The sequence below is a fragment of the Leptonychotes weddellii genome, chromosome 2 (assembly GCF_054177405.1).
Source record: "Leptonychotes weddellii isolate Sample4059 chromosome 2, ASM5417740v2, whole genome shotgun sequence".
In the NCBI taxonomy this organism is placed as follows: Eukaryota; Metazoa; Chordata; class Mammalia; order Carnivora; family Phocidae; genus Leptonychotes; species Leptonychotes weddellii.
The window spans coordinates 96476587-96490161 of NC_138370.1; the positions used below are offsets into that span (position 1 = coordinate 96476587).

A 13575-nucleotide genomic window follows, 5' to 3' on the forward strand; every position below is an offset into this window, starting at 1 on the left:
ACACATTCTCTCTCTCTCTCTCTCTCTCTCTCACACACACACACACACACGCACACACAAATCCTGTCTCACTTAAGAAGAACCATGATGAAGCGGTAAGATACTAATTTTTTAAAACCTCAACCATGGAACACTTGGCTCGTTAATATTCTATATAATTAAATGGAAAGTATATATAAAACACTCTGGGTACATTCTGAAGTTATGATGGACGTCTGGTTGTCTGGAGGAAAAGCACTTGCGTACTCTTCAAGTTGCAAACTGAAACTAGCCTCTTTTTTCATTGAACATAATTTTTACTTGAAAGGCTGACTGACAAGGGATGTTATTAACACTTGGAAATTTGGCAAGCGTTTTCTCAAAAATGAGGTGAGTCTGTCGTTTCAAGAAAAAGAATTGACAGTACTTATTGCCAATGATAAAAGTTCAGCTTTCAAGTGAAAAGTAGAATTCTGAAAAATTTTCTCCACTACCCTGAGCTTGATGAAAATCCCAAAACTCAAAGACCTGTCTAATGAGTTTGATGGTAACAATTAATGAATGTGACTTGTAAGTGTGTGTGACGCTTGGAAGATACGCACAACTCAGCCAATCCGTATTTTCAAATGACCAACATAATGCCACAAAATCATGCATTGGTAAAAGAGCCACTCAAAGTACAAAACAGACCACTGGATTTTAACATCGCCGGTTACAAAAAGTTTATTGATACGGCTTCAGATTCCACACTGCAACTATGGTTTAAGAATGACCTGTCCAGTTCTGCCATAGTATCAAAAGAAGATATACAAAAAAGTCATCTAAAAAGGCTATTAAATGATCAATCCTCTCTTTTCCAAATCCATGTCTATGTGAGGTCAGATTTTCTTCGTAGGCTTCAACCAAAACAACACAGCAACAGATTTAACATAGAAGCAGATATGAGAATCCAGCTGCCCTATATTAAGCCAGACATTAGGATATAAATGCAAAACAGTGCCATTATGCTCACTATATATTTTTGTTTTAGAAAATTGTTATTTTATTTATTTCCCTAAAAATATGTTCTGCTCATACATATTGGAATATTATTGTAAGTTTAATAGATATATTTTTTAAACTTTTAGTTTTAATTTCTAATATTATAAATATTGATAGATATAACCCACATTAGCAAAAGCTCTTTGGGGTTTTCAATTATGTTTAGGAGTGAAAAGGGGTCCTTGGGGGACACCTGGTGTCCGACTCTTGATTTTGGCTCAGGTCACGATCTCAGGGTTGTGGCCCTGAGCCCCAGTGTCAGGCTCTGTGCTCAGTGGGGAGGCGCACACACTCTCTCTCTCTAAGATAAATAAATAAATCTTTTAAAACAAGAGTGTAAAGGGGTCCTAAAACCAAAAATATTGAGAACTCTTTTTCTAAAGCAACAATCAATAGAAAATTCCGAAAATCCAAAATCACCAGTTCTGGTCCATGGATAATCAACCGACTTGTTTGCTGCTAATCTATCCCCTAACTTATACCATGCCTACTAGATAAACGAATTAAAAAAAAATCTTTAATAACATTTCAATTCTTTTTGGTATGAAGATATCAAGAGATGAATCCAATGACTCCTTCATTGCTTGCATACATATTCATGGGAAGCAGATCAGCACTACTGGTTACACAACACATTTGATTTCTTCTTCCTTCCTCTTCCTCAAAGTCATATTTAGTTTTTTAAACATGGATCATAAGCCTTCTCAGGCTACATTCCCTACAGTTATTTACTATCCTAAAGTTATTTACTATAAAGGACTTTGCTTTTCATATTAAGACCAGTTATGTAGTAGAAGGATTGTATATGACTACACTAAAATTGAGGCCATAAAATGCCTAAACAAAATGTCTCTGAACATTATCTGGGGTGGTAAAATGCTGGCATATTTTTTCCAAGTTTGGGCCACTTCACTGTAAATGGGGGGCTGGAGGACTGGAACTCAACATTTTGGATATTATCTTTTGTTTGTTAATTTTATAACTAGAAGAGGTCAATTGAATTTAGTCTTTAATAAGGAGCCCAAACTCATCAGAGGAGAAAAACAAACAAAACAAAAATACTTGGCATCCCTAAAAGCAGGGAAGCTTTTGGGGGGGCGGTGGTGCAGAGGGAGAGAGGGAATCTTTAAGCAGGCTCCACGTCTAGCACAGAGCCCGATGCAGGGCTCCATCTCACAACCCTGGGATCATGACCTGAGCTGAAACCAAGAGTCAGACGCTTAACTGACTGAGCCACCCAGGTGCCCCAAAGCAGGGAAGCTTTTAATAATACAAAATATTAAACATGAGCAAAAGCATAGAGATTGATGTAGAACTATATTCCTGAGCCAAAATAAGATACTTTAGCCATACAATTTATCATCTTACCTGCTGGTATCTGGTGACCATTCAGAGCCAGACACGTTTTCCCATCTGGGGCTTTCACAAAACCTTCACGACACAAACACTGAGCAGTTCCAAACCTTTCTTGGCAAATATGTTCACATCCTCCATTTTGATGTAAGCAGGGCTGTGCTCCTTGGGGGGAGAAAGGTACATTCACAGATGGGCTTGGAGATCAAAAAAGTGCCATTGATACAAGTCACAGGGTACAGCCTTTGGGGGGAGAAACTCAGCATATCTAAACGGAGCCTATATCAAGAGCTATTTCAGAAGAGTTCCTAATGGAGCCAGTTCTAAGATCAGCTCAGAATGTTATTACCTTGTGAGTATTTACTGAGTATAGCCAGTACTTTGGTCAAGAAGCTCTTTAGGCAGATGTGATCCCTATTTCCTGATTCATAATCTAGTCAAACTGACAAAGGGCAATTCAGAAGGAAGTTATTATAGGACACTGAATGATGCTCACTCACAGGCACTCTGGGGGGGTGGGGGGTTTAGGGAAAGGCCCCAGCAGAGATAGAAGCTTCTACTGCAGGTGTCTAAATCGCCCCCATCCCTCATCCTCACCCTCAGTGACTTTAACCCAAGACTCCTTGAAAAGGAACAATTTAAGTAGAAGCTGGTCAGGAGAAGTCAACATGAGAATGGAGAGATAAAGCCCAAATTCACTATCAGATTGTCTCAATTTAAACCCAATCCAAATCTCAGGAAATCTTAATATCTACCCAAATTAGTGAGAATTGCAATACCCCCCTCCTCCTCTCCTATCAGTTAAAATAGTTACAGATGCCAGCCAAAGAAACACTGTGTGACATGTCCAGTGTACCTGGTTTTGCCAATGGATGAACTACAACCAGTGATGAAGGCTTCAGCATGCTGCCTCGGAGACGTACCCGATTTTTGCCAGTCCTCTTGTTCACCCTTATTACTGATGGCATTGTCCAATCCGAGAACCACACATGATCCTCAAACACAGCCACAGCAAATGGGTGCCCTGGAAGCAGTTTAAATCCATTACATACATCTTGTCTTTGCCATGAATATTCTTAAAAGAACAAGGCTTACAACATGCTCACACGATTCCCACACTAAAGCATTCTTTTAATAGAGCTGCTAAGCAAGATACATGCCCCTACTTTTGCCTGCAGCAAGGAGACCCACATGATGAGGGAACCTCCTCTTAGAATGGGAACCGCGGGGTATGAGGTCCTCACACTGTCACACAGCATTTGGGGAGTGGGAGAACGTGGGCTGACTGACAGAGTATCAAGAAGGAGGAGGCCAGGGCAGCAATGTTTCTGTGTTTGGTGATTCCGTCACTATAGACTAAACTTCAGTGAGTTCTTTTACCTCTCTTTGCATTAAGTTCCTTGTCTTCTGAGTGGCAACAGTAAGTAGTAGACTAAATTCACAGGTCGTTGTAAGGATCTTTAACAATTTGAAGTAACTGAATAGTAGTCTCCTTAAATTCCCATCTCCAGCAACACATTTCCCTGCATCGGACCCCCACCTCCTTATCTCTCCTGTTATCTAGTATTAGTGCTTTGGCCTGTACTTCTGGTCTCATTCTTCCTGCCTTCTCTTGCACCTTGTTCTGTCAATCACCCCTTTCTTTTACATCTTCACTCTCTTCATTCTACTAGCTGCCTTCTCTTAGCTGATTAATATCCTCATCTCCCAGGCCCCTCTAGCTTCCTTTTGTCTTTTTCCTTCCCTTATTAGCCAAGCTGTTTAAAAGTCATTTATTATCTACTGCCTCCATTTTCATGGTGCCTATCAACCCCTAAGTGGGCTCTTCTGACCCCACCTCCACTAAGCCACCCCTCCACACCCCTGCAACTGCCCTGATAAGATATTCAAGTATTTATAGTAAGCAGGGAAATGCTGGAATACACTATCTCAAGGGGCTAGAGGCTAAAGCTAGGGAGCCCCAAATTTGGAAGCTTTAATCATGTCCAGTCACATTTCCCAGGCCAGTTTTTTTGCAAATGAGCAATGGATTTGGTGGATTAGAATGACTATCTCCCTCTTCTGGCAGCAAACTCAAATGACTTGTTCGGGTGACAACGAGTCTCCATCCATCATTATTGACCAGGGCCATTAAAATGCATTTTAGTCTCTAGCCTTTTGTTCCCAGTTAAAGCCATAAATGCAGCAAGGAAATTTTTTTATATAGCTATGAGGTTTTTGTGTTGTTGTTATGGCAAAAAACATCTAACGTATCATCTTAACCTAAGCGTACATTTTAGTAGTGCTAAGTACATTCACTTTGTTGTACAGCCAATTTCCAGAACTCTTTTATCTTGCAAAACGGATCCATTAAACCACAACTTCCTGTTTCCCACCCCTTTTAGTCACTGGCAAACATCATTCTACTTTTTCTATGAATGTGACTATTCTAGATACTTCAAGTAGATAGAATCATATGGTACTTGTCTTTTGTGACTGGCTTATTTCACTCACCATAATGTCCCCAGGGTTCACCCATGTTGTAGCATGTGTCAGAATTAGCTATGTTTTCTTTTAATCTTTAAAAAAAATTATTTTTCGGGCGCCTGGGTGGCTCAGTTGGTTAAGCGACTGCCTTCGGCTCAGGTCGTGATCCTGGGGTTCCTGGATCGAGTCCCGCATCGGGCTCCCTGCTCGGCAGGGAGTCTGCTTCTCCCTCTGACCCTCCCCCCTCTCATGTGCTCTCTCTCATTCTCTCTCGCTCAAATAAATAAATAAAATCCTTAAAAAAAAAATTATTTTTCTTATTTTTAATATTGAGAATTAGCTATAGTTTTTCAACAAATACCTCACACTAGACATAATCTTCCTTATTTTTTTAAATAGAAGAGCCACAGTTGAATGTTAAATGAAGAATGAATTCCTCAGGGGCACCTGGGTGGCTCAGTCAGTAATGTACCCAACTCTCGATTTCAGTTCAAGCCATGATCTCAGAGTCATGATATCGAGCCCTGTGTCAGTCTCCACACCGAGCCTGAAGCCTGCTTAAAATTCTCTCTCTCCCTCTCCCTCTGCCCTCTGCCCCTCCCCCGACCCTACCGTGCACGCAGTCTCGCAAAAAAAAAAAAAAAATGAATGAATGAATGAATGAATGAATCCTTCAATCTTTACATTGAAAACCCAGAGTGAGCAGCTGAGAAGCCACCTCTCTATGCCAGTAGATGGCACTGTAATGATGGAAATGGTCACTTAGATCTTCTAACAAGTATCTGATAATGGGTTTTTTTTATTTAAATTCAATTAATTAACATATAATGTATTATTTGTTTCAGGGGTACAGGTCTGTGATTCATCAGTCTTATATAATACCCAGTGCTCATTACAACACATACCCTCCCCAAAGTCCATCAATAATGGCTTTTAATAGGAAGTTGTATTAGTCAGATTACGGCAGCACAGAAATTATTCACAAAGTATCTGTTATGCTTTTTGGTTTAGCATATGGTATCTTTACATTCTGGTTAGGAATTTTCAAATCCCTTTATGCCTTCATATAACAAAGCTATAATTTTCCATTTATTTGGGTGATGTATTTTTTTAATAACATACACCCCTACCCCCAGACTCCATGACCTCACGGGAACCATTTTTGTTTTACTCTCTACTGTATCTCCACTTCCCAAGATGATTCAATAAATATCTGTTAAGTGCATGGATGAATAAAGTCTATGTTCTTACATAAGCTTATGACTTATTGTAAAGTATACCTTTAATTTTTTAAGGAATCTTAGAAGTATGTAAAATTTTCAATTATACTTATGACCTATTCAATGTATAATACAAATCTAGAAATTCATCTCCTCTAAACCAAAAGAATGGACAAAATAAATATACAGATTATTAATCCACTTCTTCATAAAAGAGATAGACCAGATTTTTTGCATCTTCTCAACCAACCAGTGTCTGAATCTCTGAAGCATCTTCAATATCTCTCTGACTCTCATTTTGATATTCAATCTACTCCCAAATCCTCTAAGTTTTTCATTCACAGTGATTTTTTTTTTAATACTCTAATCCTCCATTCCACTTTGAAATGGCAATGTTCTATCTCAGGCCTTCATCGACTGTTGACTGGACAACTGCTGTAGACTCCCGACTAATTTCCTTCTCTCCAGATTTCAACCCAACCCTTATATTGCTACCTAAGTGGTTATAGTGAGGTGCCAGTCTTATCATATACATTTCCTGCTCAAGAAAATGCAATGGCTCCTGGTACATTCAGTATTTCTCTCTCTCTCTTTTTTTAAAGATTTATTTATTTATGAGAGTGGTAGTGCACGCTCACGGGAGTGGGGGGAAGGACAGAGGGGAAGCAGACTTCCCACTGAGCAGGGAGCCCCACATGGGGCTCAATCTCTTTACCTGGAGATATGACCTGAGCTGAAACCAAGAGTTACATGCTTAACCAACTGAGCTACCAAGGCATCCCCAGTATTTCTCTTTTAACATTTAACATAGAATACAGCATTTTAAATATATTTATGAACATACATGACACCCAGTGAAAAATCTGAAAATAGGAAATAAAACTATATGTATTAATCTTTGCATATGAATGGATATTCATTAATAGCTAAAGGTGATAACTATCACAGTTGTACAAATGACATTGTCTAAAACATAACAAATGACAACAACTGAATCAAGTTCTTATTCCTAAGGAGGTCTTAAAATTTTTAATATTTTCATTCTGATTTTGGGAAATCTTGGCAAAGAGAAATGATTATATCTCACTGTGTTTTATCCAGTATTCCAATGTGAAGTTAATCTTTGTAGTTCAGAAATCCCCAGAGAAGTCTGTCAGTCTGTTTGTCTCCATCCCTCTCTCATCATAAGGCTGAGGGAAGGGGGTGTCTGGGGGTGAGTCAGTGTGTGTGTGTGTGTGTGTGTGTAAACACATTTTGTATTTAACACTTGTCAACACTCAGGTCAAGAGGAAGAAATCACCCATCCCAAAGCCTCACCTACATCGTTCTGGGTAAGTCTTTGGCGTTTTGAACCATCCAGATTGGCCATTTCAATCACAGGCAGCTTGGCATCACACCAATACAATTTGTCAGTAAAGTAATCAATCGTTATTCCACTGGGCCAGACCAGATCAGAACTAGCTATAACCAGTCGGCCAATGCCTTGAAGGGAAGAACTTTCAATTCGTGGATTAATCCCCATATCAGTCCAGAATAATCTCCTTTAATCAAGAAAGCATACAACAAATAAAATTTGCATGAAAAAATTCTTCCATTCTTTCATCACTGAAAATGTCAGTGTAAATCACTTTAGAATAAACTGAAGTGGTACGCCAAGGAATATAGAAAGTATAGCAGTGTACATTGGACAAATAATTCTCAATAGCAAAAATTATCTTTTCTATGTAGAACATCTTGGACAGGAAATGCTGAATTAAGGCTCAGATCATTGGATAAAGAAGAAATTATTAGTTTGAAAAATTGTACTATATTACTAATTGAAAATGTGTTCAAGAGCATATTCTTAAATTAGCATTTCATGCTGCAAAAGGCAATAAAATCTTGTTAACCTGTCCTTCTGCTATGCATTTATAAAACTCACTATATATGTAAAATTACAACATAAAGGAAATTGAATATTTGTTATCTAGTTTTATACAATGTACTCAGTTAACTTGGTCAATTTTAAGTTCCATAAATCGGATGCTGAGGCACATTTTTTTGAGGTCAATATGGTTCATTATCTTTTATACTGGTTTGTTTAGAGATGGTTACATTCTCACTCTTTTAATCATGTGGCTGGCTCCAAATCAATTACCAATTACTGCCAGTATATTATTTCCCATAGACCATCATAAATTCCCATTATAAATAAAATGATGTTTTTAATCCTTGTTTTTTAACCACTAGGAAGGAATCCATTATTCTCCTTAATTCTCTAAACCTAAACTAACATTTGTCACCAATAAGTCACTAATTCACAATTAACAACATAGTCCTCTAATCTTTCATGATTTCTATTTCCACTTTTCTAAATCTAGGAATGACCTATCATTCGAACTCATCTGATGTTTTTTTCTGAGTAGAATTCATAAGCCATGCAATCCAAATACCATCCTTCGCTCAGAAAAGCAATAATGTAGATTTTTAAAGAAAATAGTTTTGTGGGCTTGCATCTAATTGGTTAATGAATTACAGCCCACTTCTTTTTAAAAAAATTAAATTGGCTTAAAAGGACAGTTATCTGAATAACAAAATTTTTATGTAAGAATAGAAAGTCAAAAGACATGAAAGGATGAGGAAGTCATGCTAGCTATATCATTTCTGAAAGTTTGAACCAATCTCATGGATTTTCTTGATTTCTTTTTTTTTTTTTAAGTCTCTGTGTGTGTGTGTGTGTGTGTGTGTGTGTTTAAGATTTTATTTATTTGGCAGAGACACAGCGAGAGAGGGAACACAAGCAGGGGAAGTGGGAGAGGGAGAGGGAGAAGCAGGCTTCCCACTTAGCAGGGAGCCCGATGAGGGGCTCTATCCCAGGACCCTGGGATCATGACCCGAGCCGAAGGCAGATGCTTAATGACTGAGTCACCCCGGCGCCCCGATTTTCTTGATTTCAGATTCCACTGAACACCTGAGGTCTTAAGACAAATTTTGGATACTAGTATATCAAACATGAACTGCCTCATGACCTCTATAGGAAAGTGATTTATTTTCACAAATACTTACTTGGCCTTTGGATGGACAGCAATTCCTCGTGGCTGAGAGATGTCCTCCTTAATGATTATTTCACGATGTTTTCCATTTAAATCACTCCCTTCGATGAGAGATTTCCTAAGATGCATGTAATATAGAGGAGCTTGTTATATCAACTTTGCTTCTTAAACAAACATACTCCTTTTGCCTGTTACTTACTGAAATGCAAAGATGAGCATTCTAAACTACCTCCATCACATGTGTGCACACACATACACACACTCTCAACACAAGTAAGGGACATCATACGTACACACACGCACACACATCAGGACATACACCCACGAGTTCTATTATTTTAAAACAGTCTTTTAATCAGCATCCTAATATTTATCCCACACAACTAAAATACACAGTGAAAGGATAAGGTAAGAGGGGACTGTGTCAGGGGCCTGGCAGGGACAAAGCCAGAGGTATAACCACCAACCCCTTTTCTTCACAACCTCCCAGCTCCTGCTGAACCCAGTGAAAGCCAGAGGGGAGGAGTTACCATCTTCATGGTCACAGATCACAGGAAGGAGAGAGAGCAAGCTTCGAAGGGCCACAGAGACAGCCAGCACAAGGACAACAGAGGGGAGATTTCTGTTGACTTAATTTTCTTCCATATGATTCTAAGACAAATGGGAGTACTGAAATATTATTTGCTAATCTTTACATTAAAAAAAAAAATAGGGGCCCCTGGGTGGCTCAGTTGGTTAAGTGTCTGCCTTTGGCTCAGGTCATGATCCCAGGGTCCTAGGATCGAGCCCCGCATTGGGCTCCCTGCTCGGTGGGAAGCCTGCTTCTCCCTCTCCCTCTGCTGCTCCCCCTGCTTGTGTGCTCTCCCTCTCTCTCTGTCAAATAAATAAATAAATAAAATTTTAAAAAAAGAACCCTTTGGAATCTGGCAGAGGAGAAAATCCTCTTTTCCTGATTTTTCTATCTATTTGTTAAACTGACCTTTATTGTCAAATAAATATTTACTGAGCACCTACTGTGTGTCAAGGATTGGCCTAAGCATTGGAGACAATAGTAAACAAAACCCTGTCTTTGTCCTTACAGAGCTTAGAGTTCAGCAGGAGAGGGACAGGGAATCATAGTCTAGAGAATGTAAAGAATGCAAGTGGCAGACTCAGACAGATGCCTTATTCCAGCATGCCCTCACCCTGTGTACCAACCTGGGCTTCCAAGCAGCATCCAGGAGCAGGCAGGACCGCAGGCTGAAGGGATAAGAAGAACCTCCCCTCCCCACCCCGTGTTGTCTGCTCAGCCTGTTTCCCTACTACAAACTAATAAGTGTAATTATCTTTGATTCATTCAACCAACATCCGGAAAGGCCTATCCCTTGCTCTTGTGGGCAATGTCCACATAAAACAGGCCTGCCCAGAAACACAAGGCAGAACTATTCTCTCCTCCCTGTTCTACTAAACACTAAGGAGGTCTCTGGGTGGTTTATTCCAGTGTACTTTCTAGCCAGTCGGTGGGAAGGGGCTTCATATAGTCCTCCTCATAGTTTCTTTTTTTTTTTTTATTCTTATGTTAATCCCCATACATTACATCATTAGTTTTAGATGAAGTGTTCCATGATTCATTGTTTATGCATAACACCCAGTGCTCCATGCAGCCTCCTCATAGTTTCTATGCAGGAGACAGGCAAAGGCAAAATTGGCTGAGGGCCTGTGCTGGTCAAGGACACTGCGCAAACTACCAATTCAGGGCGCTGGATAATTGGAAGCCATTTGTACAACAGAGCCCCTTTTAAAAGATAATTCTATTCCCAGATAAAGTGATCGTCGGGAAGGTACTGCTGGGCGGAAGGTATTTTTGAACTCAGTGTGTCAAATTCACTCAATCACAACTGTCACTGAGCCTGTCCCTGGGTGGGAGGGAAGGAATTCTGAGGCCACTTGCTTGTGACCAGGGGAGATAAAACTGTCAGTTCTGATCTCACTGTTACATCACCTCTAAATTCTTACTGTTTTGGCAGGAGTGAAATGATGAGAATCAAGATGGACATAAGCTCCTGACTCTGGATCTGTCTTAGGCGGGATTGCTGGAATTTACTTTCACAGCTCTCAGAGGGGTTCACCCAATAATACACCTCTATTTGATTCAGCCAGAAAGCAAATCTCTAACTCCAGTGTGGGTAATGAGAAAGCAAGGCAAGCACGGACATTTGGGTGCACACGAGTTCAAGCACGACCCTTGATCTAGTGGAGCATCTTTCTCTTTCTTTCCATGATCTAATTGGTCTCGATGCCACTGGGATGCTCCAAAACCCACCCTGTTTCCAGGGCAGGACTTGTCCATCCAGAACCCTAGAAGAGTGATTTATACCTACTGGTAGGTATAAATCATGAGCAAACATATATTTTTGCCCTCCTGATTCATTTTTACTGGGCATTTGACTTTAAGAATCAGAATTCCTTAATGCTAAATAATAGCATTGCCAGCGGAACGATCAATTAGCTTCCTTCCTACAGTGAGATGTTAATCTGACTCTGTCTTTTCCTCAGCCAATATAAACTGTAAGCATCCACTTGGGTTCTTTTAATTGGCTAAAAGTTACCATAGAATCTAATATCATGAGCTTGGAATCTCAGTTATTTAAATCCAATTTCTAGCTAATATCAAGGTTTTCAAGCTCTAAACCTCTCATTTCCAGACAAATGAAAGGTTTTCTTTTAACAGCTGCCGTTAGAGGGAAGAGGACTTAGAAGGGCTTGTTATTACCAAAGTCAATGAACTCGGGAAGTTGAGGTCTGATTCTCCAGGACACGGAGGTGCGTAACTATCTCCTGAAGGCATTGCCTTGCGGTAGGTACCGTGGGGCCATTAATCAAACACTGAAAATTAAAGGTGCCCTGCAAATGTGGGAAATACGAGAAGACCTGGCATGCTCGGAGGGGCCCGGAGTGGCTCATATCTGCTGTCCTGATCAACGTTTACCTTTCTGAGAACAGCCACGGACAAGCTCTGTTATTATGCACAGCTGACATTTTAAAACGTCCTTTTAAGTAGGCTCAACACAGAGGAGGCTGTTATTATGATTTTTATCATTACTACAACTGAAATTCCAGATCTACTTCTTTCTGGCTGCTTGCCATTGGGAAAGGTATCTTACCTCTTTAATTCTCCATTTTTTCATCTTTAAATTGGGGATAAGAAAACAGCCTTTTGGGATTTACAGTGTCTGATGCATTTCAGTTACGTAATAAATAAATATCCAAAGAATAAAGGAATAAAGGTATGACAAGTAAACAAACAAAAATGAATGAATGAATGAAAATGGACTTACCCTGGATATAAAAGTACCGTATTATTGATAACTATACACCACACCGGCAGCACACGTAGCTCATTTTTAAAACACCTTTTGTTTCCCATGGATTATCCAGACCAAAAGAGTTTTCTGGGACATAGGAAACCTACCCCCAAGCATATAAACCTGTTCCCTGGGACTTCTCCTTCTGGGTTGGGACCGCTGACTTCATAGAGGTGAAATCCTAATTAATTCTATCTTCTTTTACTTCAACACAGCTGCATAGGTTGACTACCCTTACACTCTACGGCCTTAAGTTACCCTGAGAAAAATCCTAGAGCACAGCGAATTTCTAAGACCATCTTGGGTCAGCTGTCTATACTCTGTGGTTGGCTGCCTCTCTCGGAAGCAAGGAGTGGGCTCTCAGTAGCACACATGAGAGATGCAGCCACTTCCCTCCCCCACCTTCCTCCCACCGCCACCATTCCTGGGGCTCACACAAGCCCCACACACACCAAGCGCGGCTGCCCCCCCTACAGCCCCAAGAGCAGTACGCCCAGAGGGCAGAAACATCATAGCTTCTCTCTAGTTCTGTTCTTTACCACATCAGGGCAAGTAGACCATCTCTCCAACCTCGTGAGGACTTGGCTCACAACTCCCACGTTCAGCCTTGCTCCCTCCTTCACGCTTATTCACGGGGAGACAGCATGTGCCTTCTAGTCTGTACAATGAAGGGGTTGGGCTAGTTGATTCCCGGATCCTCTTCTAAAGCTCCCTCTGGGTGTGTACACCCTTCCGTTGGCAATTATTTATGGACCGCCTTCTTTGTACATCTCTTGTACTGATATGTAGAACAAGCTTTTGTACTGGGTTTTCCTGGGTCCATGTGCCTTAGCTCCCTGGCTAACCTGTGAGCCGACTGCAAAGATGGACACTCCTCATGCTCCTTTGCATCTCCCACGTTACCCAGGATACGGCCTTATCCATAACAGATGCTCAAAGGGTGCTCACTGATTGTATTCAGACAGGCTTTGCATTTCTCTGATTACCACAGCCTGAAGTGCAAAAACACATGTTACTTTCTTGGCCCTCACAATTCTCCCTTGGATACAGATCCAGTCTTGGTGAAAGGAGGACCATCCTGCTTGGTAGTGTGGAGGGAACGGAGGGAATGGAGGGAACATTAGGGGCATCTTTCCTCCA

The 13575-nt window shown here is 40.5% G+C and overlaps 1 protein-coding gene across 3 annotated transcripts in view; it reads right to left on the minus strand.

Annotated features, from left to right (window-relative positions):
- Nucleotides 1-13575, minus strand: part of EGF (epidermal growth factor) — a 98293-nt gene that overhangs the window by 24782 nt on the left and 59936 nt on the right. For all 3 annotated transcript variants that reach the window (XM_081811995.1, XM_081811996.1, XM_081811994.1), the window contains 4 exons: nt 9105-9209; nt 7377-7600; nt 3230-3397; nt 2389-2538 (listed from right to left, as the gene is read on the minus strand). In XM_081811995.1, coding sequence (XP_081668121.1) covers nt 2389-2538; nt 3230-3397; nt 7377-7600; nt 9105-9209 — 647 coding nt within the window. The remainder of the gene's footprint in view (nt 1-2388; nt 2539-3229; nt 3398-7376; nt 7601-9104; nt 9210-13575) is intronic.